At 35.7% G+C, this 26,626-nt stretch overlaps 3 protein-coding genes across 4 annotated transcripts; all 3 read right to left on the bottom strand.

Annotated features, from left to right (window-relative positions):
* Positions 1 to 1,094: 1,094 nt before the first annotated feature.
* Positions 1,095 to 9,434, bottom strand: LOC141333892 (uncharacterized). The gene is made up of 3 exons (XM_073839054.1): positions 9,382 to 9,434; positions 8,565 to 8,697; positions 1,095 to 1,857 (listed from the first exon to the last, which is right to left on the bottom strand). Exons 2-3 carry the CDS (start codon positions 8,647 to 8,649, stop codon positions 1,313 to 1,315), a joined length of 630 nt encoding a protein of 209 aa, XP_073695155.1. The 5' UTR covers positions 8,650 to 8,697; positions 9,382 to 9,434; the 3' UTR covers positions 1,095 to 1,312.
* A 2,940-nt stretch (positions 9,435 to 12,374) lies between these two features.
* Positions 12,375 to 25,783, bottom strand: LOC141333890 (uncharacterized). 2 transcript variants are annotated; one of them, XR_012355434.1, is made up of 5 exons: positions 25,726 to 25,783; positions 24,793 to 24,925; positions 20,756 to 21,665; positions 12,874 to 13,016; positions 12,375 to 12,843 (listed from the first exon to the last, which is right to left on the bottom strand). XR_012355434.1 is itself a non-coding variant. In XM_073839052.1 (3 exons), exons 2-3 carry the CDS (start codon positions 24,875 to 24,877, stop codon positions 21,079 to 21,081), a joined length of 672 nt encoding a protein of 223 aa, XP_073695153.1. In that variant the 5' UTR covers positions 24,878 to 24,925; positions 25,726 to 25,783; the 3' UTR covers positions 20,706 to 21,078. The 2 variants fall into 2 exon arrangements, 1 of the variants encoding a protein (XP_073695153.1); XM_073839052.1 differs by lacking the exons at positions 12,375 to 12,843; positions 12,874 to 13,016 and having other exon boundaries at positions 20,706 to 21,665.
* On the bottom strand, positions 13,024 to 17,717 carry LOC141333891 (uncharacterized). Its single transcript, XM_073839053.1, has 3 exons — positions 17,659 to 17,717; positions 16,760 to 16,892; positions 13,024 to 13,867 (listed from the first exon to the last, which is right to left on the bottom strand). Exons 2-3 carry the CDS (start codon positions 16,842 to 16,844, stop codon positions 13,284 to 13,286), a joined length of 669 nt encoding a protein of 222 aa, XP_073695154.1. The 5' UTR covers positions 16,845 to 16,892; positions 17,659 to 17,717; the 3' UTR covers positions 13,024 to 13,283.
* Positions 25,784 to 26,626: the final 843 nt, after the last annotated feature.

The following is a 26,626-nucleotide window of genomic DNA, read 5'->3' as shown; positions in this document are numbered from 1 at the left end:
TTGATAAACTAACACAATCTGATTTAAAGAGGTCATCGGATGCAAAACTAACTTTTACATGTTGTTTGCACATTAATGTGTGTTGGCAGTTTGTGTACACAACCAGCCTACAATAATGAAATCCACTAAGTGGTATTTTTTTTAATCTTTAAAAGTAATATCCCCTTTTCAAAATCAGATGATTCTCAGCTTCTTGTCATCGTGACGAAACAGTTGATTGACATGAACGTCTTACCTTAGACCCGCCCTCACCGAGGTGAAACAGTCCCAATACGATCGCCATTGTGTGACTCAGGTGCAGAGGAAGACTCTAAATGAGAGATTGATGTAATAAAGGATGTAATAATGAACAGAGCAGTCATCATTTACTGAAGATTACTTTTGTTGCTTTCGCTTTATGCCTGTGTTCATGTGAATCATTCCTGATGCAGCTTTACCCACAGCAAAAGTGAGTATAAAGATTTTTTATGCATCTTTATAAATGGCCTTTCATTATAATGTGCATGTTAGCAAGTTTCACGGCTAAAGTAAACATCATATGTCTTGTAATCTCAGAGAGGGGCAGGACGAGCAGAGCTCAGTGGCATTTAAAGGGGCCATGTCTTAAAATGAGTTAAGTTTTTGCAGAGCTGATGTTGACAAGGTAAAAGGCTGTTTTTTTTTACACTACTATTGCGAATTTTTAACCAAAGTATATTATAGACTTTTCATTAAGACCAAAAAGAATCATATGAACTTGTGGAAAATGAGCATCCGATGACCCCTTTAATAGTAATGACACATAATGATATTTGATGTCTTGTGACTTGTATGTGCATTCACTAAAGATGAATCAATCAATGAAACATTTTGTCACTCATATCCTTTTATTTATAAAATTTCATTCTATAATTTTAAATCTCTTTCCACACAAAGAACATGTATGTCGTCTCACATCTGCGTGACTTTTCAGTACATTCACACTGCTCTAACAGACAGGAAGAGACACTTTGATGGGTTTTGTCTAATCAGTGTGTTACCCCTGACGGTGCTCATTTTCACTGACTGAACATGTTGAATCACTGTCTTGGAATATTAAAACTTTTGACAACATAGATCACAACATAGTTTTATTACAGCATATTACTGATGCTGCAGTTGCATCAACTGTTAAGATCAACAACATAAAAACTAGATAATAAAAATAAGCAGCAATGTCTGCAGGTAATATATGAAAAAAAATCACCCCTAGTCATAAATAACATTTCTGTGGATCCCTTACAGTTTGGAGATGTAAGGACTCTCATCTGCGAGACTTCTCATGAGTTCTGTTTTATGTCTGAAACTCCTTGAAAGGCTTCTCTGCATTGTGAATTTTCATGTGCGAATTAACATATCCTGCTTTTAAGAAGGTATCTCCACACAGTTTGCAGGTGAAAGGGTTCTCTATATTGTGAAGTCTCATATGACTTTGGAGGTTTTCTTTAGAACCGAACTTCTCTCCACATTGACGGCATACAAAAGAGTCCTCTTCTGAATGTTTAATCCTCATGTGGTTATTAAGGCTTTCTTCATATTTGAAACCACGTCCACACTGATCACATGTGAATGGCTTCACTTTAGTGTGAACATACATGTGTACTTTAAGGTTCATTTTCATAATGAAACCCTTTCCACACTCTTCACACCTGTAAGGCTTCTCTCCGGTGTGAATTCGCATGTGTATATTAAGGTATCCTTTTTGCGTGAAACTCTTTCCACATAGATGGCAAGTGATGTTTTTGTTAGATGTAGTCTTCTGAACTGAAGTTGTTTCAGGCCGTACAGATTTCTCTTCTACTTTCAGTTCTTCATTCTCTTCTTTCAGTGCCATCAGGTCTAAGGTGGACAATACAAATACAAGTTAAAGGCAGTTTAATTGCTCAAAGCAAAAAAAATTCAAAATGAGTCACTGAAGCACTCATTCAAGACATTCATTCAAAATGACTTATTTGTTCAGTAATTATTCAATAGATGTCTATGAGTGAACCACTGAATCATTTTGTCAAACCAACTTTATAGAATCGTTATGAAGCGTCATGAAACCCCTGTGTTCCAGCACTGGTCGTTCACACATCAGATTTGAAAAAGACTCAAGAAATGGCAGAGGTGTCAAAAGTACACACATTCTTTACTTAAGTAAACGTATAGATACCTGTGTTTAAAAAGACTCTAGTAAAGCTTTTAAAAGTATTGACTCAAATTTTTACTCAAGTAAAAAGTACAGGCTCTAAAACATACTTTAAGTAACCTTGAATGCCAGAAGTTCATGGCGTTTTGGTAGACGCAATTTACAATACATTCTCCAGGAGTCTTTTTTTGCTGGTAGCGATTTCAAACATTTCTCTGAGGTAAAGCCAGGGATGTGGGATGTGTTGCTGGTCTTCACTCGACTCTCCATCGCCCAGGAAATCTCCACTATTACCCTCACCAGTTTTATTAGTCATTTCGCCAGTTTTATCAGTCCGTTATGCTTCTTGGTGCTATGATTTCCCAACGAATTGTCGCCTGTTTTTTTTTTATTATTATTATTTGTTATCGTTTTACGTTCAACGTCTTGTGCGTGTGAGAGCGTATAAAAACAAATGCACCAACAGGATTGTCTTTTCTGTGTGTGTTTATATACGTTTCTAAGCATTAACCAATCAGTCTGTTGTATGCATGGCGCATTTTATTGACATGGATGGGTCAAATGCGTTGCGAAACGGCATAATATTTAAACGCAAAAACAACGACCCTGATTTGAAAATGTAGGGAGTAGAAAGTACAGATACTCATGCTAAAATGTACAAAGTAAAAGTAGAAAGTTGGCACAAAAATAAGTAGTGAAGAAAAGTATAGATACCCGAAAATTCTACTTAAGTACAGTAACGAAGTATTTGTACTTTGTTACTTCCCATCTCTGAGAAATGGGCATGTAAATCTGTGGAAAACTGGGAGTGAAGAGAGTGGAGAAAACCACCAATAAAACACAGACCTACAACACACTCATTATACAGACAAATGAATATGAAAATGTGAGCAGATAAAGGTTCCGGTTTCGACTTGGAGTAGGTTGGAAGTGCCGAGCTCTGCCAAAACATTATATTATCAATTACTCAATTACTCTATCCTCTATCAAAATAGACTATTATCAGAAGTATGACGAGGTCTTTTAAAACTCTTGAGGAGGTCAATAAGCAGTTTGTCACAGTGCTGTGAAAAGAGGTAACTGGTTCATCTTAGGAAGTTGGGGGTGGATGTGGCCTTTCTACAAGAGACACATCTTAAGAATCAAGCACACAAACAATTATATAAAAAATGGGTTGGCCATGTGTTTCATTCAAAATTTAATTGCAAGTCACGTGGAACCGCTATCATAATAAAAAAAGGTATTCCTTTTACTACATCTGATATAATTTCTGACCCAAATGGTAGATATATTATTGTAACAGGGAAACTTTACAATACCCCTGTAACACTGGCAAACATCTATGCTCCCAACTATGATGACGAGAAATTTGTGTATTCAGAATTAACCATTTTACCAATCCTACACAGCCACAACTTAATTTTAGCAGATTTTAATTTGGTGATGGGCCCAGTATTGGACAGATCATCATGTAAACAGCAGCCTGTATCAAAATCTGCCAGACTGATCCAGAACTTTTTACAATCGGAAAATATAATAGATATTTGGAGATATTTAAAACCAACTCAGAAAAAATATTCTTTCTTTTCGCAACCACATAATTCTTATTCTAGGATTGATTATTTTTTCTTGGAAGTTATTTTCAGCAGTAAAAGACATTGATTATGAAGTCATTGTTTTATCGGATCACGCCCCATTAAAATTACAACTGATCTTCCTTAACAGATATACTTCCAGAACCTGGCGAATGGAAAATAGGTAAATAAGTAAGGAAACGCATGTTAAATGTATAAAATCCCAAATAGATTTTTATATGCAAACTAACAAAACTTCAGAAGTCTCTAAAGGCATACTATGGGAGGCCCTGAAAGCCTTTTTACGTGGCCAAATTATCTCTCTTCAGGCAAATCAGACTAAGACTCAGAAAGAGGAAAGACAAAAATTAACAGAACAAATTCCAGGAATAGATCACCAATACGCAATATCTCCTACAACTGAACTTTTAACGAAAAGGATAATATTGCAAACAGAATTTAATATTTTATCATCAGCCGAGACTGTTAATTTAATAAATTTCTCTAGATATAAATACTATTAATATGGGGATAAAATAGGAAAATATCTGGCACATCAGATAAGGGTATCAGAAACATCAAAATTAATAACGGAAATTCGTACTAGCTCTGGTTGTATTACAAAAGATCAATTAGAAATTAATAAAGAATTTGAGCAATTTTATATGAAATTATATTCAACTGAGTCAACAAAGCAAACCAGACTCTTCAACAACTTTTTTGATAACTTAGATATTCCTTCCTTTAATGAAAGTTACATAAAGTTATTAGAGGAACCTATTACTTTGGAAGAGGTTAATTTTGCAATACATAGTCTACAATCTTTAAAGGCACCTGGACCAGATGGGTATACATCAGAGTTTTACAAAACTTTCCTCACAGATGTTGCCCCTCTTCTTCTAGAGGTTTTTAATGAATCGTTAGAGAGGGGTCTTCTTCCAGCCACATTCTACCAGGCATCAATTTCTTTAATACATAAGAAAGGAAAGGACCCACTTGATCCAGCATCATATAGGCCAGTGAGTCTATTAAATGTAGACAGCAAAATATTAGCTAAAATTATGGCCATTAGGTTAGATAAAGTACTACCAACTATAATTCATGAGGATCAGACGGGTTTTATTGGAAACAGACAAATGGCTCACAACATCCGTAGATTATTTGATATAATAGATTCCTCTCATTCAAGATCTCATTCTGAAATACTTATTTCGTTAGATGCTGAAAAGGCCTTTGACAGGGTCGAGTGGGATTATCTCTTCTCGACCCTGTCGAGGTTTGGTTTCGGTACTAGATTTATTTCATGGATTCGGCTCCTTTATGCATCCCCAATGTCACCAGTACAGACCCATAAACTCAGGTTTAATTACTTAAAGGTTGACTCGCTCTACTAGACAAGATATTTCCGGAGGTAGATCCTTCATGTGATCGTTGTGGACTTGTACCAGCATCATTGGCTCATATGTTTTGGAGCTGCTCAAAATGATCAACATACTGGAAAAGTATCTTTCTGACATTTTCAAAGATATTTCAAAGACCTATTGAACTAGATCCACTGATGGCAGTTCTAGGTATTGTCGAATCTGAGATAGCTAAAAACAGTACTGAACGAAACATGGTTTCATTTATCGGTCTACTAGCACGAAGGTTAATACTATTAAACTGGAAACAAAAAGCTTCCCCTTTCATATATAAATCTAATGAGGGATATAAATAAACATTTGGAGCTGGAGAAAATCAGATGGACCCTCAAAAAGAAAGAAGAAAAATTTGGCAAGCGTTTATAGATTATTTTAATGATACAAATTATATTATTGTACTTATTTATTTTGTCATAAACCTGTATTATCTGTTTTGAATCATTATTACTAACCAATAATGACTCATATTTCTGAACCCGCAATAAAAATCCATTCTGTAGATTTTGAAACACGCAGGCTATAAGATAATTTCGACCAGTTGCAAGCTTTTGAGGAAAAAACAGTGAAACTAATTGAAGGTTAAATGTGTGTTTTGTTTAGTTTTTTGTATGAGTATGTTATTGTCAGCATTGTTTATTGGACTATGGTATGTGAGTGAATGTGTTTGTGTATGTTTTGTAAGGTTTGAATATAAGGAAAAAATCTAATAAATAATGTAAAAAAAAAATGAGCAGATAATTCATATACATTTGGCCAATCAGCATACACCTACATGACAGGTAGTACCTATAGAACTGTTTTAGATCCTACTAAGAAGTAGGTGCTAATTTAGAACCCCCTAGAACTAAATACATTTCTAGTTCCTACGATGTGAACATACCAAGAAAAATGGGAACTTCCACCAATAGTTCTAGGAAATATGAAAATGCGTCCATTGAGCTCCATTGAAAACTAAACACACATGCTCTTCGCATGTTACGACTGAGATATAACTAGTTTACAGTTAACCAAGGGGCAATCCGTTTATATTTTCCAACTGAAATTAAACTGATCTACCTTTTTACGTAATTGACCTTACAAAATTATAAAGAGTCTTTAAGAAATAATTAAGATTACTTACTTTTAAGACTAGCCTAAGCAGCTTATGCAACCAGCCACTGAAGACAAGTGGATGACATGAGGGGCTTTCGCACAAGAGGAATCTTTTTACAGTTTTGAGAACTATTGGTGGAAGTACTCACTTTTTGGTGAATCGCCAAGGCCTAAAATTAACACTTGTCAAAGCGCCAAATGCGAGAAAAAAAAAATCAGCGTTGGTGAGTATATGTAACAGTCACCAGTTGGTAGGTAAAACTTTTACGACATATAACAATGCAATGTGAAACCAACAGTCAGTTTTTGAGAGATTCGCCATTTCTGACTGATTTCAAAATAAAACATCTTTTCCAAACTTGTTCCTAAGGTTCTAATAACTAACCTGAGAAGATATTGCTGCTTCATTTTGAAAGATTGATTTTTCCCTTCTTTATAACCCGGGAATGTGGCGACACATACCTGAAGTTACGCTGCCTAAACAGCAGTGTTGTTTTTGACAACCATCTTAGATTTAGTCTTAGTCTTTTGGACTAAAATGCTTCTTAGTTTTAGTCAAATTTTAGTCACTTCTATATGTGATAGTTTTAGTCCAATTTTAGTCGACGAAAAGTCAAAAAGGTTTTAGTCTAGTTTTAGTCGACGAAAAGTCAAAAAGGTTTTAGTCTAGTTTTAGTCAAAAAAAGGGAAAAAAGTAGTCTTTTAACAAATTAATGTAGGTCAGTAAGTATTTTGCTGTTGGGTAGTGTCACTTGTAAGTTCTGAAAATAGCAGATCTATAGTTCAACACAATGTGAGCTTCCGGATCGACTATTTTCACCAATAATTACAATAATGAAGGAATGTTTTAGAACATAAAAGACAAACAAGGATGGAATGCTAAAACGGCTTGCCATACTAGTATAGCAAAGAGTATTTAATGCTAAAACGGCTTGCCATAGCGTCAGATACTTTTTAAGTTTTAATTGGCATGCACAATAAGCGGAAATGTCATGCATTTTAAACGTCTGATGGACCACCCACTAACATTTTCGTCTATTCTCGTCTCGTCAACGAAAACTCACACACGTCTCGTCATGTTTTATTCATCAACGAGCCATTTCTATCTCGTCATCGTCTCGTTATCGTCATGAAAAAAAGTGGCGTCAACGAAATGATTTTGTCATCGTCATCGTTGACGAAAACAACACTGCTAAACAGTGCAGTAAAGTATATTGGGCTGTAGTTTCATGGCCAGTAAAAAAAAAAATTTGGCCGGTAAATGTTATCACTTCAAAAAGTTAGTTTTAGGCCCTGTGTATCACACTGCAGGAACTAGTAACTAAATAAGGGGAACTAAATTAGCTCCTACTTCAGAGTAGGGCCTAAAAACCAGCACAATATGTACTACCAGTGACATAAGTGGAAGTGGATTGGCCAAATGCACATAACTTCCTGGTTGCTTCATTTGCTGGTTAATCTACAGGCAAATTGCAATCAAAATATGAATGATTTCAAACCTAAAATTATGCCATAGTCATAGTTTTGATTTTTTTGATTTTTTATTATTAGGACGTGTACAACCTGACATTTTGGGGATTTAATATTAAACAAAATAATATGTATTATTTATTATTTAAATGCATTAAAAATGAATTCAAACTAAATAAAGTTTTATTTAATAAAGTGATATAGGTCATCATGAATTTATCAAATTATTCTGAAAGGAAACAATGCACTTTTTTTTTTAAATACCACTGCAGAAATAAGTCGTAAAAATTAACAGTTTTCAATTCGGAAAATAATTTTGAGTTTAGTGCTACTAACAAAAATCGTTGTGCTATGTCATAAAAATGCTATGTCTGTATAACTTTTCCTAATATAGTGCATCCCTGCTAAAAAACAAAAACAAACAAAAAAAAACAGCCTAGGCTGGTTGGCTGATTTTAGCTGGTCATAGCTGTTCAGAAGGCTGGTTTTAGAGGGGTTTGGCCACTTTCCCAGCCTGGTCTTAACTGGTCAGGCTGGGAGACCAGCTAAAACCAGCTACATCCAGCTTAAACCAGCTAAGACCAGCCAACCAGTCTATGCTGGTATTAGCTGTTTTTTTTTTCAGCACAGCAGGGATGTCATAATAACGAATCCCCAACTTGAAAGTCAGATCTTCTGAGGTTGACGGCAGCATTAGTGTTTATCTGGTCTCGACATGTCTGTTCACACAAGGCAACCCATCCATGTCAAATAAAAGCTTTCATATGAACTTCTTAAAAAAATATCATTCATTTCTGTAGAGCAGGACATTTGAACAAGGATCAAATGAATGAGTTCAGCTTTGACAATGAAACCAACCTGTTTGTTCTTCAGCATCTTCTTGTTTCACGCTGAATACTTCTACAATCTGTATGTCTTCACTCTCCTGTTTAATAAACGCCATCTTTACAACAGTATCACGTGGATCTCAGTCGCCTCACCAGGAATTTTTCTATGGTTAAAAAAAATCAAGTAAATCTCTCTAGTCAGTCAAAGTGACAGTAAATGGCCTTAAATGGCCTGATTAGCCCAAAAACCACACACACACACACACACACACACACACACACACACACACACACACACACACACAACAAAAGAGTGCTAAAACACAAATACTTAAAACAATATAGGCTATAATTGGAAACTAAAGTACATAAAAATGGCAAACAATAATAAACATTTTAAACTCCACATTGTTCTGCTATGAACAATCAGTGAGTAACTATTCAAACAGTTTTTGATTCCTAAAGTCACACATGATAAAGTTATTTAGATTAATGAGTCCAACGGATTCACTAAAAAGAACCGACTCTTGAGTGTTTTGCTCAGGAATCCGACTTCATTCGTCGCGCTGTATGTTTTTGATTCATTAAAAAGAAAAGGCTCAGTTAGTACACACGTTTGTGTTACCGTTGTGTTTGCACTGTTATAGTATTCAATCGGGTAAATTATCTCGGGTTTGCCAATGACTGAATTCTTGTTTATGACAAACTGATTTACAATAATAATGAGCTGTTATTCACGTGTAGATACGCTTTACACATAAAACAAAATGTACGGTTCTTGTAAAAACGATACAAACATCTAAACACTTTGCAACGATATTAAAACATTTAAACAAGCAAAAACAAACCTTTCTTCAGCCGAAAAAACATCAGCTACAGGAGCGCGGCGCGACCTTATGACGTCACATCACCAGCCCTAAATAAAAGTCCTTCTCTTCTTCTTGTAGATTTCCGGCAGTATAGACTATGCGTATTACTCCCCTCTACAGATCAAAGTTCTTACATAATTCTTATATACAGTCCTGTGTTGTGCAAGAACTGAGAAACTACCTCGGAGATGCTTGTCACAGCGTCCAAACAAAGTAACAGAAAGCACTTCAACTCCAAGTCAACGAAAAGTCCTTTTCTTTCTACACTTTCTGCATTCCAGGAAGAAATAAAAGTTCTGTGTCTACAGAATTGTACATCTGAATGTATCAAACTTAAAGGTTTTTTCTGGGTCGCTCAATTTTTTTTCCAATACACTATCCGTATATAAGTTTACACAACTACAAGCAATGAATTAATGAAAATAAGGCGAAAAATAATATGAAAAATTTGGTCATAATGCATTTACAGACTTTTTTTTTTTAGAATGTTGCATATTAGCTAACAACAAATACACATCTTAATAATTCAATGTTGTTCCTAAAATCGATCACCGTCTAATACTTTTCAGTTATTAGCGCGTTAATAATAAAAAAAGGTTTTGTTAACACATTTGAGATTGAAACCGCTGATACTTTTCAGAGAGCCAGGACAAGTAAAAAAGGCATCACTCAAAATTACTTATAAAGAACGTTTTTGAAAACATTTTTTAATACACTATAGGGCTGTATAATTAAATTAGTATCAAGAAAGTCTATTTACATTGCTATTTAATTTCGTAAATAAAGGTTTTGAACAATGTTCATAACATTTTGAACATAAATATGAATAGAAATATTAAAATGATACTTTTAAATTTGAAACTTTCACAGTGTGGTATGGAAGGCCATAAAGACAAATATTTTTTTTAGACGTAACATACACAGTACTGTGCAAAAGTCTTATGGCCACTAGTATTTTGACTAACAAAAAAATGATTTTAAATCAGTTATTTCTATCTTTTGCTGTAGTGTGTCAGTTTGCATTTCCAAACATTCATTTTGCTATTAATTGTACAAATCCAGAGAGATTTTTGTTTCCACAAGGAGTCTGACAACAGCCAGTGCTCCACATAGAGATCTGATCTCATCATCACCCAGTTTGTCTGGAATGACATGGAGAAACACAACAAACGGAGACAGACTAAATCCAGAAGAACTGTGGCAACATCTCCAAGATGCATCAAGGGACCTATCTGCAAAGCTACAGTACTGTCAAAACATTTAGCCTCTTGTGTAAAAATGCTATAAAATGAGGAGGCTGTCAAAAATAATGTCATAAATAGAGTTTCTTTATCAATTAACTTCTATTAACTAAATTCAATCAACATTTGGTGTGACTATCCTTTGAGATTAAAGCAGCTTTCGCCCTAGATACACTTGCACATAGTTTTTCATGTAGCTTTGTTGATAGGTCTCTTGAAGCATCTTGTAGATGTTGCCACAGTTCTTCTCAGTTTGTTCAGTTTCTTCATGTGATTCCAGACAGACTGGATGATGATGAGATCAGATCGCTGTGTGGAGCACTGGCTGTTGTCAGACTCCTTGTGCAAACAAAAATCTTAGGTGGTGTAACGGTTCTCGGTAAAAAATCTAACCATACCATTCTCCACCCACGGTTCGGCACACACTAGGACCGTGGTTCAATTTAAGTCTAAACACCTCTCTAATATTGTTTTTTTTAAATATATAAATAACAATACTGCCCTCCAAAGGCAAAGTGCAGTAACTACGCCAACACTGAAACAGAAAAATGCCTTTAAAGTTATTACACCAGCTAGTCAAACATGTTGACTCTCTTGTTTCTCTGAAACGGGACAAAATTGAACCAGGAGACTTTGCCACAAGACAAAACAGTTGTCACAAAGTCAGTTTTAAGCCTTAATTTAATTTTGACCAAATGTGTAGTTACTGTGCTTTGCCTTTGGAGGGCAGAATACGTAAAACAAACAGGGTTCCGCTAATGTCTGTTTCTGGATACACATTCTGCAAATTAGCAGCAAATCGGTGTAAATCAGTTGTTTGTTTTTAGTATAGTATTGCTTTCCTTCACTTTTAAATAGCTTAAAATTGCAGTGTGCATTTTACTTTCACTTTCGAATTAGCTGCAATTCAATTGTCAGTTGCTTGAATGCATTCATTTGTTCAATGCAATTCAAGCTATAACAAAATACAACATCAAACTCAGACTATAAATAAATAATATAACTTATATACACCATGATATATATAAAACATCAAATAACTTACACAAAGTTTAAATAGGTATACACAACTGGTAAGTAAACACTGTGGAACCAGTTAAATAAGAAACAAATGTTTAAAAAAACCTTTCAATATCACTTCAGATAAACGGCAAAAGTCAGCAGGCATTTTAAAATCCAAAATTCTGACAGGCGCAGAACAGGCACTTTTGCACTTTTGCAAGTCATCCGTTATTATCGTCTTGTCTTTATCACCTCTCTCCTTGTCAGTTAGTTCAACTCACTCTCCTCACATGATATATGTGATAAAAACCTAAAAAACTCAGTTTACTTTATTTGTGTCTTTATAGTATTTATTTGTGCTGTTGCTCATTATTTTGATTAATTGTTATTTTCTTTATTTTTCTTTGACAGTAGTTTTTCCCTAAACGTAGCACATACCCAATCATACTGAACCATGTAGATTAAAGAATTTTACAAGTTGTGATAATTGCTTGAAGAAATGTTAGATAATTCAGGGTATCCCACAGCCACTGTGAGAGCACTATGACAGCCATGAAGCTGCATAATGAGCAAATGAGCTGGATAATGAGTTGCCTTCATAACTGAGTTTCATATTTGATGAACGCAATCTGATTTAATAGTAATGACACATGATATTTAATGTGACTTGAGTGTGCATTCACTAAAGATGAATCAAACACTGCAGTTCAACATTTATTATTTCATGCATATCTTTTTATTCATAAAATTGCATTTACATGGATGCATTTGTCTCAGAAGTCAAATAAGTTTAATTATGCTTTTTCGAAGATTCGCTTTCAGGGTTTGACAATGTAAAAAAATTTACAATGATTAACTTCATAGTCACAAAGGTGTGTCTTGGGGAAAAATGTTTAAGAACAACTGAATTATAGCTAAGTACAAGGTCAGGTGCAAGGAGTTAATCAGTACAAGACAAAAAAAATAAAAGCCAAAAAAGAGGCAAAGAATGAAAGTGATAACGAAGGTGGATAAGAAGATTTGGGTCACTTTCAGCTTCAACATGAACGTAGCCTTAATTTCACATAGATACATATTTTCTGGTGCCATTTTAAACTGCCGAGCAATTTAAATCTCTTTCCACACAAAGAACATGAATGTTGTCTCACATCTGCATGACTTTTCAGGCATATATGTAAGCCAATGCCAATTCACACTCCTCCAACAGACACTTGTGTTAGCCCCAGACAGACCTCATTTCTGCTGACTAAACATGTTGAATCACTGTTTGTGTACTTGTGAACAGTTTCAGTTTGGATTTAAGCAACCCATTTATGTAATGCATGACCTTCTTTTGGCATCCAGTTATCATTATTTTAACACTATTAGAACCTTAGCTTGAGAATTCTGACATGACAAAGCAGCACAACTGTTCAAGTTAGTACAGAGTATTACTGATGTTGCAGTTGTGTATCAACTGTTAAGATCAACAACAAAATGAAACAACAATGAATTACAAGGTTTACTAGTCATGGCTGCAGGCAATGTATGAAAAAAAATCACCCCCAGTCATGTCACTTGACAGTAATGAATAACATTTCTGTGAATCCCTCACATTTCGAAAACGTCAAAAATGTCATGTGTGAAACATGGTTTGCTTTATGTCTGAAACTCCTTGAAAGGCTTCTCTGCATTGTGAATTTTCATGTGTGTATTAAAATATCCTGCTTTTAAGAAAGTATCTCCACATAGTTTGCAGATGAAAGGGTTCTCTATATTGTGAAGTCTAATATGACTGTAGAGTTTTGATTTAGAACCGAACTTCTCTCCACACTGACGGCATACAAAAGAGTCCTCTTCTGAATGTTTAATCCTCATGTGGTTATTAAGGCTTTCTTCATATTTGAAACCCCGTCCACACTGATCACATGTGAATGGCTTCACTTTAGTGTGAACATACATGTGTACTTTAAGGTTTATTTTCATAATGAAACCCTTTCCACACTCTTCACACCTGTAAGGCTTCTCTCCAGTGTGAATTCGCATGTGTATATTAAGGTATCCTTTTTGCGTGAAACTCTTTCCACATAGATGGCAAGTGTTGTTTTTGTTAGATGTAGTCTTCTGAACTGAAGTTGTTTCAGGCCGTACGGATTTCTCTACTGCCATGAAATCAGGTCTCTCGTGTTGATATTTCTCTTCTACTTTCAGTTCTTCATTCTCTTCTTTCAGTGCCATCAGGTCTAAGGTGGACAAGACAAATACAAGTTAAAGGCAGTTTAATTGCTCAAAGCAAAAGACGTCAAAATGAGTCACTGAAGCACTCATTCAAGACATTCATTCAAAATGACTTATTTGTTCAGTAATTATTCAATTGATGTCTATGAGTGAACCACTGAATCATCTTGTCAAACCGACTTTATAGAATCATTCTAAAGTGTTCAAAAAAGTATTTAGTCAACCACCAATTGTGCAAGTTCTCCCACTTAAAAAGATGAGAGAGGCCTGTAATTTTCATCATAGGTGTACCTCAACTATGAGAGATAAAATGAAAAAAAAAAAAAATCCAGAAAATCACATTGTCTGATTTTTAAAGAATTTATTTGCAAATTACGGTGGAAAATAAGTATTTGGTCACCTACAAACAAGCAAGATTTCTGGCTCTCACAGACCTTTAACTTCTTCTGTAAGAGGCTCTGTCCTCCACCCGTTACCTGTATTAATGGCACCTATTTGAACTCGTTATCAGTATAAAAGACACCCGTCGACAACCTCAAACAGTCACACTCCAAACTCCACTATGGCCAAGACCAGAGAGCTGTCAAAGGACAGCAGAAACAAAAATGTAGACCTGCAGCAGGCTGCGAAGACTGAATCTGCAATAGGTAAGCAGCTTGGTGTGAAGAAATCAACTGTGGGAGCAATTATTAGAAAATGGAAGACATAAAAGACCACTGATAATCTCCCTCGATCTGGGGCTCCACGCAAGATCTCACCCCGTGGGGTCAAAATGATCACAAGAACGGTGAGCAAAAATCCCAGAACCACACGCGGGGACCTAGTGAATGACCTGCAGAGAGCTGGGACCAAAGTAACAAAGGCTACCATCAGTAACACACAACGCCGCCAGGGACTCAAATCCTGCAGTGCCAGACGTGTCCCCCTGCTTAAGCCAGTACGTGTCCAGGCCCGTCTGAAGTTTGCTAGAGAGCATTTGGATGATCCAGCAGAGGACTGGGAGAATGTCATATTGTCAGATGAAACCAAAATAGAACTTTTTGGTAAAAACTCTACTCATTGTGTTTGGAGGAGAAAGAATGCTGAGTTGCATCGAAAGAACACCATACCTACTGTGAAGCATGGGGGTGGAAACATCATGCTTTGGGGCTGTTTTTCTGCAAAGGGACCAGGACGACTGATCCGTGTAAAGGAAAGAATGAATGGGGCCATATATCGTCAGATTTTGAGTGAAAACCTCCTTCTATCAGCAAGGGCATTGAAGATGAAACGTGGCTGGGTCTTTCAGCATGACAATGATCCCAAACACACCGCCCGGGTAATGAAGGAGTGGCTTTGTAAGAAGCATTTCAAGGTCCTGGAGTGGCCTAGCCAGTCTCCAGATCTCAACCCAATAGAAAATCTTTGGAGGGAGTTGAAAGTCCATGTTGCCCAGCGACAGCTCCAAAACATCACTGCTCTAGAGGAGATGGAGGAATGGGCCAAAATACCAGCAACAGTGTGTGAAAACCTTGTGAAGACTTACAGAAAATGTTTGACCTCTGTCATTGCCAACAAAGGGTATATAACAAAGTATTGAGATGAACTTTTGTTATTGACCAAATACTTATTTTCCACCATGATTTGCAAATAAATTCTTAAAAAAATCAGACAGTGTGATTTTCTGGATTCTTTTTCTCATTTTGTCTCTCATAGTTGAGGTATACCTATGATGAAAATTACAGGCCTCTCTCATCTTTTTAAGTGGGAGAACTTGCACAGTTGGTGGCTGACTAAATACTTTTTTGCCCCATTGTACATTTGGCCAATCAGCATACATTTACATCACCCGAGTAGCTATAAAACTGTTTTAGATTCTAGTTCTGTGTGTGCTAGTTAGTGTGTGCTAATTTAGTACCCCCAAACAGAGTTCCTAGAACTAAATACGTTCCTAGTTCCTGCGATGCGAACATGCCAAGAAAAATGGGAACTTCCACCAACAGTTCTAGTAAATATGAAAAGGTTCCTCTGATGTGAAAGCCCCTTAGAGTAAAGTACCGAAAGTTCAACTGCCTTCAACTTCCTTAGTAGCCAAACACTAGTACTATCCCTAGAGAACAGAAAGGAAAATGTGAACTGAGTAGTAGGCATTCCAGCCAAATGCACGTCCCATATTCCTAGAGAACATGGATGGTGTGAACGGAGAGTTTGATCGAGAAATCCTCACAATGCGTGCATTCAGCTCCATTGAAAACTAAACGCACATGCTCCTCGCATGTTAAAACTGTGACATAACTAGTTTACAGTTAACCAAGAGGTAATCTGTTTATCTTGTCTTTTCTAACTGAAATTAACTTAAAAACTGCCTTTTTACATTATTGACATTACACAATTGTAAATAGTCTTTAAGAAATAATTAAAAAGACTACCTTTTAAGACTAGTCTAAGCAGTTTATGCAACCAGCCACAGTAGACAAGTGGATGACATGAGGGGCTTTCGCACAAGAGGAACCATTTCATAGTTCCCGGCGTAACGACTCACCTTTTAGTGTATCGCACTGCAGGAATTAGTAAGTAAATAAGGGTTACTAAATTAGCTTCAGAGTCTAAACCAGCACAATATGTACTACCAGTGACAAAAAAAAAAAAATTTGTTTTTGCTATATCTGTATATTTTTTCCTAATTTAGTGCATGATACAATAACAAATCCCCAACTTGAAAGTCAGATCTTCTTAGGTTGAAGGCAGCATTAGTGTTTATCTGGTGATCTCAACATGTCTATCCACACGAGGCAACCCATTTCATGTCAAATAAAATCTTTCATTTAGACACTCATATTAATTTCTTCAAAAATATCATTAATTTCTGTAGAGCAGGACATTTGAACAAGGAGTTCACCTTAGACAATGAAACCAACCTGTTTGTTCTTCAGTATCTTCTTGTTTCATGCTGAATACTTCTACAATCTTTATGTCTTCACTCTCCTGTTTAATAAACGCCATCTTTACAACAGTATCACGTGGATCTCAATCGGTTCACCAGGAATTTTTCTGTGGTTAAAAAAAGGCAAATAAATCTCTCAAGTCAGTCAAAGGGACAGTAAATGGCCTGATTAGCCCAGAAACTACACACACACACACACACACACACACACACACACACACACACACACACACACACACACACACACAAAACTAGTGCTAAAACACAAATTCTACAAATACTTTAAACCAATACATAATTAGAAAAAAAGTGCCATTTTAACCAAATGCAGGTATCATTTCAAAAATAAATGTAAACAATAATAAATATTTTTAACTCCACATTGTCACGCTATGAACAATCAGTCAGTAACTATTCACACTACCAGTTCTTGATTCATAAAGTGCCACATGACGAAGTTAATTAGATTAATGAGTCCAACGGATTCATACGTGTTTGTGATTCACTAAAACGAACCGACTCTTAAAGAGTGTTTTGCTCAGGAATCCGAATTTATCCTTAGCGCTGTATGTTTTTGATTTACTAAAAATAAAAGGCTCAGTACTTATTACACACGTGTGTTTGTGTTACCGTTGTATTTACACTGTTGTGACATTCGATCGGGTAAATTGTGTCGGGTTTGCTAGTGACTGAATTCTTGTTTATGATAAACTGATTTACAATAATAATACGCAAAATGAGACGCAGCTTTTTGTTACTCACGCGTGGATACGCTTTACTCACAAAACATCATTTACGGTTCTTGTAAAAACTATACGAACATCTGAACAGTTTGCAACGATATTAACAATTTGAGCAAGTAAAAACACAAACCTTTCTTAAGCCGAAAAAAAAAAACAGCTGCAGGAGCGCGGCGCGACCTTATGACGTCAAAGTCCTCTTCTTCTTCTTCTTGTAGATTGTAGATCTTCAGTGTAGACTAGCCGTATTACTCCCCTATACAGAACATAATTCTTATATACAGTCCTGTACCAAGAACTGAAATCTACCTCAGAGATGCTTGTCACTGTGTCCAAACAAGTAACAGAAAACTGCCCCTTCCTTTTCTCATTTCATAAATGAGCTTAGAATTATTACTTCATCCCATACCCTTTCGAGTAATAAGGCTTACATTAGCAAATTTTTTCACTGAGTTTAGTGAATTATAATATTTTATAACCCCTTTGCGAAGTCATGTAAATGTATTTATTGTTTTATCTATATTTATTTATTTTCATTATTTATTTTATTGTAATATTTTTTTATCTTGATTTTGTAATTCAAATTTAGTTAATACTATGTATATACCTTACAGTTGTGTCTGCCTTATGTACTTGCAATTGTATATTTTGAAATTTCTATTTTGGTTCATTTAAAGCCTGTTTGATTTGTACATTTTTTGATTTTCAATAAAAAAAAAAAAACAAGTAACAGAAAACACTTCAAATCCAAGTCAACAAAAGTGCCAATTTAGCAAAAAGTTACATTATACTTTCTGCATTCCAGGAAGAAATAGTGTCTAAAGAATATATATGCATCTGAATGTATCAAACGTAATGTTTTTTTTGGTTGCTCAGTCATGCCAAGCGTCATGTTTGTATTTATTTATTTATTTATTTATTTATAAATAAACCGCTGTCTTTCCCCTTCCTATATTAACAATTTTATTGTTAGATTTTTCTTTTCAGACTACCCTAAAACTACCCCCAAAAAGCACACAGCAAAAAAAAAAAAATAAAAAAAAAAATAAAAAATTCTTTTTCGTTTATTTGGCGAATTTGAGCAATTTATGTAATTAAGCAATAAACAAGGCATGGATTATTCTATCTGAAACAGGAAAAGAATATCACTAACCAGCTAGCCAGCCAAACAGCAGCACACGTGGAGAAAGAAGCAGTACACACGTTAATTAAATTACTAGTTGTAATTGTTCAATAATAATTGTTCATTTAAAATGTGCCTTGTTATTATATAACCTAAAATTGTTGATCAGAAAAAAGAATATGCAGAAAATTTAAATATTTCGTCCTGGACACTACGTACTAATAAAAGCCTAAATATGCCATGTAGTCTAATTTGCACGCATTGGCGAGTCACTCTCTAAACGCGGGGTATCTAAATTGCTAAATAATAGCGTATGCACGTTTTACTTTCGGTTTCGGTTTAACGATCACACTAAACTCTCGGCGGTGCTGAGCGTGCATTCTACAATACAAGACATTAACAAAATAATTTGAGAGTCGGGGGACACAAACGGGATTTTGCAAAAGTGGGAACTCTGCCGCTGAGTTATCATTCCATGTGAATGTATGCCGCGTTGTAAAGCATATTGAAACGGATGCGCCAGAATTGCATCTGACAGAATGTGCGCTGTAGGACACTCGAGGATACTATATTTCTTCAAAAGCAGATTGTGGGGACATTAAATTTTTTTTTTTTTTTTTTGAAATAGGCTCATTCTCCAACTCCCCCCGACTTAATAATTTGAGTTTTACCGTTTTGAAATCCATTCAGCCTTTCTCCTGTTCTGGCGATATAATTTTTAACATAGCTTAGCATAGATCATTAAATCCTATTAGACCAATAGCATCGCGATCAAAAATAACCAATGAGTTTCGGTATTTGTTCTATTTAAAACTTGACTCTTCTGTAGTTATATTGTGTATTAAGAACGGCGGAAAATGTAAAGCTGTGATTTTCTAGGCCGATAAGATTAGGAACTACACTCCCATTCCGGCGTAATAGTCAAGGAGGTTTGCTGCCGTAACATGGCCAAAGCAGGCGCAGTAGAAAATCGCATCTTTACATTTTCCGCCGGTCTTAATACACAATATAACTACAGAAGAGTCAAGTTTTAAATAGGACAAATACCGAAACTCGTTGGTCATTTTTGAAGGCGATGCAATTGGTCTCATAGGATTCAATGATCTATGCTAAGCTATGCTAAAACTGATATCGCCAGAACAGGAGAACGACTGAATGGATTTCAAAACGGTAAAAATCAACTTATTAACTCGAGGGGAGTTGGAGAATTAGCCCATTTCCAAAAAAAGTGGAGTGTTCCTTTAAGTAAAAGTACAAATATCTTACCAGAAAATGACTGGCAAAAGTTGATGTCACAGTTTAGAATATTACTTGAGTTTATACTTGAGTATATCGCACAGCCCAGCCTCGACTTGAGTGGAAAATGAATCATCTGTGGTTGTGCGCGCACGTGTTTGTACATGCACAAAGGTGTTTTTTAGGAGTCTAACTTGCAAGCACCAGACCACTCATTCGTCAAACCTGCTTTCCCGCAGTTTGTGTTCTTCTGACTTCTATTTTGTAGTAAGTATATGCTTTGGGGAATTGTATCAGAGTAAAAGTATACATTTTAATTAGGAAATGTGGTGGAGTCCAAGTAAAAGTTGGCTAAAATATAAAAACTCAAGTACAGATACTCCTAAAACATACTTAAGTTCTGTACCAAAGTGTGATTACTTAGTTACATTACACCTCTGAAAATCTGCAATAAAGTTAAGAATGTAAAGATAAAGTTTAATTGGTTATGCTGTGTTGGAGAGAAGGGTGAAGCCGTTTGTAGCTGCGTTTCCATTACCCCTTAAATTGTGCAAAATGAAATTACACCTAATGGAAATGTCAATTGTGCAAAAACTCCCATATGTCGCAAAAAAGTTTTTACGCTTGCATGAGGTGGTTTTTCAGGCAATTCAAAAAAGGAATGTTTCACAAAACGTTTTTCCGCATTTACAGATCACATTCGATTAAATATAGCCAAAATCCCACGACTTATCGCGAGAGGAAAAAATTAGAGTGCTCTTTACTATGCAATGGTACTTGTGAACAGTTTTAGTTTTAATTTAAGCAAATCAATTGTGATGCATGACCTTCTTTTGGCATCCAATCATCTTTATTCTAACACTATTAGAACTTTTGACAACATAGATCACAAGATTGTTTTGGTTAGCTTGAGAATTATGACATGACAAAGCAGCACAACTGTCCAAGTTAGTACAGAGTATTACTGATGTTGCAGTTGTATCAAGTTATGAGATCAACAAAAAAATATAAGTCGATAATGAAAATAAGCATCAATGAATGTCATTGTTTACTAATCATGTCTGCAGGCAATGTATGGAAAAAAAAACATCCCCAGTTTTTTTGTTATTTTTCATGTCTCTTGTGTCTGTGAATCCCTCAGTTTGGTGGTGTAGGGACTCTCACCTGTGTGAATTCTCATGTATAAAACATGGTTTAAGTTTGAAACTCTTTGAAAGGCTTCTCTGCATTGTGAATTCTCAAGTGTGAATTAAGATATCCTGCTTGTAAGAAGGCATCTCCACACAGTTTGCAGATGAAAGGCTTCTCTCCAGTGTGAAGTCTAATATGACTGTAGAGTTTTACTTTAGAACTGAAACTCTCTCCACACTGACGGCATACAAAATTGTCCTCTCCTGAATGTTTATTCCTTATGTGGTTGTTAAGGCCTTCTTCAAATTTGAAACCACGTCCACACCGATAACATGTGAATGGTTTCTCTTCAACGTGAACGTACATGTGTTCTTTAAGGTTTCCTTTTTTAACGAAACTCTTTCCACACTGTTGGCATATGAAAGGCTTCTCTCCAGTGTGAATTTTCATGTGTTCATTAAGGTTTCCTCTTTGTGAGAAACTCTTTCCACATTGATGGCAAGTGAGGTCTTTGTTAGATTTAATCTTCCGAACTGAATTTGTTTCCGTCCGTATGGATTTTCCTGCAGCCATGAAATCACGTCTTTCACATTGCTTTTTCCTTTCCATTTCTTTCAGTTCTTCATTTTTTTCTTTCAGTGCCATCAGGTCTAAAGAGTAAAAGACAAATAAAAGTTAATGACAGTTCAATTGCGCAAAGCAACAGACATTAAAACCAAGATAAAAGTAATAAAACACGTCAAAACTACCACTATGCAACAAAACTGGGTAATTATAGACCTGTCCTCTTCACTACTCTATAGTACTGTCACAGTTGCCAGGGGGTGAGGAGCCAGAGGGAAACGCGTGGAGTCAGGAGAATAAAACAAAAGTATATTTAAAGACCAGAAACAGGAATCCAGGGGAACGAAACAAACAACCACATAACGTTAAGACCGGACAATCTAACTGAGGGAACAAATGACTTTTAAAGGCTGGCAGAGGGGTGGGGCATGATAACAAGACAGGTGTAACAGATAAAGCTAATAAGGGGAAGTCCAAATAAGGGCGAGGACAAACCAATGCAACAAGGAACAACAGGGGGAGACAAAGGGAGAAACCAACATAAGTCCATGTGAGGGGGGGGGGAAACACTAGGAAAACACAACAAAACAGTCCATGATCCTGACAGGTACTTGTGAATAATTAATTGTTTCACGTATACACGTCAAATGTTTTCAAAATGATTCGCATTTACACATTTAAAGTGGCGTTCATGTTTGGAGCATAAGAGAGAATGAACTATGTAGGAGTTCATTCTCATGAATAACACAGAGAAAAGCTTGGAAAACCGATGACGTAGACGTGACAGTTTTTTGTGACAGTTTTCGTGACATTTGCTTAACTGTGCTTCTTAAAATTGCTCCTAAAAATAAAAAAATAACCACTTTTCCCATAATAATAAACATAATTAGTTTTATTATTGTTTTCAATGTGCAACCTTTACATATACAGTGCCCTCCACTAATATTGGCACCCTTAGTAAATATGAGCAAAGGTGACTGTGAAAATAAATCAGCATCGTTTATCCTTTAGATCTTTCTTTCGAAAAATTCACAAAATTGTAACCTTTCATTGAAGTAAAACGATGGAAAATGGGGGGGGGGGGGGTATCTCATTATGAAATAAATGTTTTTCTCTAGTTCACGTTGGCCTCAATTATTGGCATAGTAAATATCTGTAAAGTATATTCACATTAATATTAATATTTTTAGCACACCAGGGTGGCTAGGAGTACAAAATTGTCCAGCCATGGCTTTCTGTTCCACAGGATTATAAATATGAGGAACGCAAAAGCCAAATTCCCTAAATCATCCATCACAAGAAGTAAAACCAAAGAATGTAGTTCTGATATGCAGAACAAGTTTGTTGAGCTTCACAAAACAGAAAGTGGCTGTAAGAAAAGAGGCAAGGCACCATCAGGGCAACAATTAAGAAGTTCCAATCAACTAAAGATGTTACAAATCTGCCTAGAAGAGGATGTGTGTCTATATCATCCTAATGCACGACAAGGAGGAGCGTTTGATTGGCCAAAGACTCTCCAAGGATCACAGTTGGAGAATTGCAGAGAATTGTTGAGTCTTGGGGTCAGAAAGCCTAAAATAAAATGATCAAACAGCCTCTACATCACCACATGTTGTTCCAGAGGGTTTCAAGAAAAAAATCCTCCTGGCTCACCCAAAAACAAACTCCAGCATATTCACTCAGACATGATTGGAACTTCAAACAGCACTGGCTTCTATGGTCAGATGAAACTAAAAATGAGCTTTTTGGCAGCTAACCCTCCAGATGGTTTTGGTGCAGACAGGGATTAAAAAAGTACCCCATGTCCATGGTTAAAAATACTGCTAGGTCTTTAATGTTGTGGACCTATTTTTCTGCTGGAGGTCCTGGACATCTTGTTTAGATACATGGCTTTATGAATTCTATTAAATACCAGCAGATAAAAAAAAATCAAAACCTGACTGCCTCTGTTAGAAATCTTATAATGGGCCATGGTTGCATCTTCCAGCAGGACGATGATCCAAAACAAACATCAAAATTCAACACAAAAATTGTGTCACTGAGCACAGAATGAAGCTTCTACCATGGCCGTCCCAGTTCCCTGACCTGAACCCCATAGAGAAACTGAAAAGAAGCACCACCAACATGAAGCTGGGAAGAGAGAGATTCTGGAGAATCTAGAGAGATTCTGTTTGAAGGAATGGTTTCTAATCTCTGGTCAGCGGTTCTCCAAACTCATTAGACATTGTTGGAGACAACTCAGAACTGTTATCTTGGGAAAAGGATGTTGCAATAAATGGGTTATTTCATAATGAGATTTCACCCCTAGGTTCTATTGTTTTACTTCAAAGACAGGTTAGAATTTTGTGAATTTTTTGATTGAAAGATCAAAAGGATAAATTATGCAGATTTATTTTCACATCCACCTTTGCTCATATTTACCAAGGGTGCCAATATTAGTGGAGAGCACTGTATGTCAACATCTCAAAATTTGTGTTTTAGTGTTTCATGACACTTTAACGAAGAATTTTAAAATAGTCTGCAATAGCTTACATTCTGTCAAACCTTGCATATTATTTAGTTTAACTGTCAGAATCATGGAAGAATTTGGATCTCAGTTTTAAACAAAACAAATTGTAATTCTAAAGTTCCTGAATCATGTAGCTCACTGAGTAAAAGAGTAGGAGTAGTGCATCTATGGTGCATACTAGTACAGTAAAGGTACATGTTACAACCTATTAAGTGTATATATTTGGACCTAAATGGTATACATTAAAAACTTTTTAAAAGGTACAAACCCACTGACAGCTTTTGTACCATTTTTATTGAAGTATGCTGAAAAAAGCTACAAATATTTCAGAGAATTCTTATATTAAAGTTTAGTTAAACTTCAATGTCTATCTATTGTAACATAACATCCTAACCAGTGTAAGAAAAGGGATGTGTCAAAATTATTATATATTCGAATCCAAATTATTTCGATTTTTTTTTAATAAATTTTCCTAATTTAGTGGAACTTGAAAGTCAGATCTTCTCAGGTTGAAGGCAGCATTAGTGTTTATCTGTCACGTGATCTCAACATGTCTGTCCACACAACCGGTTCCATGTCTAATAAAAGCGCTTTCATTTGGACACTCACGTGAACTTCTTTGAAAATATCATTTATTTCTGTACAGCTGGACACTCGAACAAGAATCAAATTGAGTGAGTTCCCCTTTTGCCAATGAAACCAACCTGTTTGTTCCTCAGTATCGTGTTGTTTCATGCTGAATACGTCTACAATCATTATGTCTTCACTCGTCTGTATAATAAACGCCATTTTTATAACAGTGTCACATGGATCTTAGCCGCTTCACCAAGAATTTTCCTGTGATTGGGAAAAAAAAAAATGCAAAGTAAATCTCTCCAGTCAGTCAAAGTGACAGTTATGCCCTGATTAGCCCAAAACACACACAAACACTCACAAAACTAGGGCTAATTATAAAAATACTTGAAAACAATATAGAATTGGAAACAAAAGTGCAAAAGTGACATTTTTACCAAATGCAGGAATCATTTCAACAATAAATGTAAAAATATTTGTGTATGACAAAATATAAATGGATGAAACAATAATACATATTTCAAAAGCACAGGATAACACACTATCAGTTCTTGATTAATAAAGCCACATATAACGAAATTATTAGATTCAGATTAACTGAGAAACAGCTCCAACTGATTCATACGTTTTTGTGATTCACTAAAAAGAACCGACTCCTAAAGAGTGTTTTGCTCAGGAATCCGACTTCATTCGTTACTCTGTTTTTGATTCATTAAACAGAAAAAGCTCAATACTTATTACACAGGTGTGTTTGTGTTACTGTTGTATTTACACTATTGTGACATTCGATCGGTTCAGTTGTCTCGGGTTTGCGAGTGACTGAATTTCTGTTCACGATAAACTGATTCACGATCATAATAATAGTAAGTGAAATGAGACGCATATTTTCTGCTACTCACGTATGGATACACTTTCCTCACACAAATAACATTCACTAATGTTGGATAAAGTATTATGTTACACTCCATAATAAATTCATTCGATTTACAGTTCTCGTAAAAACTATACGAACATCTAAACAGTTTGCCTTGATTTGAACTATTTAAATAAGTAAAAACACAAACCTTTCTTCAGCCGAAAAACAACAGATACAAGAGCGCGGCGCGTACTTGTGGCGTCATATCGCCATACAAAAATAAAAGTCCTCTTCTTCTTCTTCTTCTTGTAGATTTCCGGCAGTGTACGCGCTACTAGGCGTATTACAGCCTTCCACAGATCTAAGTTTGAGCCTAATTTTCTTATATACAGTCCTGTGTTAAGCAAGAACTGAAGAACTGCCTCAGAGATCAGTTTATGCTTGTCACTGTGTCCAGACAAAGATGTAACCGAAAACACTTCAACTTCAGGTCAACAAAAAGAGCCAATTTAACAAAAAGTGCTTTTCTTTCTTCATTATACTTTGTGCATTCCAGGAATGTTTTTTTTTTCTTTCATTTTCTTGTGCTTTGATATAATTCTGCACCTACAGTCCTACTACAGTTGTTGTAATTTGACATAACATACATTAGTGTCTTGTACATGTAAACAATAAGGATAATTAATTAATAATAATTAATAAACTGTGACAAGAACACAATTTTTAAACAAGCAAAATACAATAAAAGTTCACAAAAGATCTGTATTATATAGATATTATATAGATACTATATATATCAGGCATGTGATTGGCTAAGGACAAAAAAGCAGGAAAATATACTAAGACACCCCCCCCCCCCCCCCCGAAAAAAATTAACCGAAATGAGCATCCCTAATAGCTAGCAAATACAAGTAAGTTAATGTTAATGCAGCTTAAACATCCTGCCATAGTAGAAAATCACTCAAAATCGATCATCTAATCCAGGGGTCTTCAACTAAAACAGCTCGAGGTCCGGTAATGAACCCTACGCACCAGCCGAGGTCCAGACAATTATATATAAAAAACTATTTATGTTTTGTTTTGTTTTTTATCTTAAATTCTACACATTT

This window comes from Garra rufa, chromosome 4, assembly GCF_049309525.1.
Source record: "Garra rufa chromosome 4, GarRuf1.0, whole genome shotgun sequence".
In the NCBI taxonomy this organism is placed as follows: Eukaryota; Metazoa; Chordata; class Actinopteri; order Cypriniformes; family Cyprinidae; genus Garra; species Garra rufa.
The sequence above is the reverse complement of the archived record's forward strand: the minus strand, read 5'-3'. Positions and strand labels throughout refer to the sequence as shown.

Excerpts from the sequence above, each read along its gene's own strand:
- LOC141333890 (XM_073839052.1), bottom strand. The coding sequence starts at position 24,877 with ATGGCGTTTATTATACAGACGAGTGAAGACATAATGATTGTAGACGTA. Across the intron at positions 21,666-24,792 it reads CGATACTGAGGAACAAACAG|ACCTGATGGCACTGAAAGAA; the intron begins GTTGGTTTCATT and ends TTTACTCTTTAG.
- LOC141333891 (XM_073839053.1), bottom strand. The coding sequence starts at position 16,844 with ATGGCGTTTATTAAACAGGAGAGTGAAGACATAAAGATTGTAGAAGTA. Across the intron at positions 13,868-16,759 it reads AGATACTGAAGAACAAACAG|ACCTGATGGCACTGAAAGAA; the intron begins GTTGGTTTCATT and ends TGTCCACCTTAG.
- LOC141333892 (XM_073839054.1), bottom strand. The coding sequence starts at position 8,649 with ATGGCGTTTATTAAACAGGAGAGTGAAGACATACAGATTGTAGAAGTA. Across the intron at positions 1,858-8,564 it reads AGATGCTGAAGAACAAACAG|ACCTGATGGCACTGAAAGAA; the intron begins GTTGGTTTCATT and ends TGTCCACCTTAG.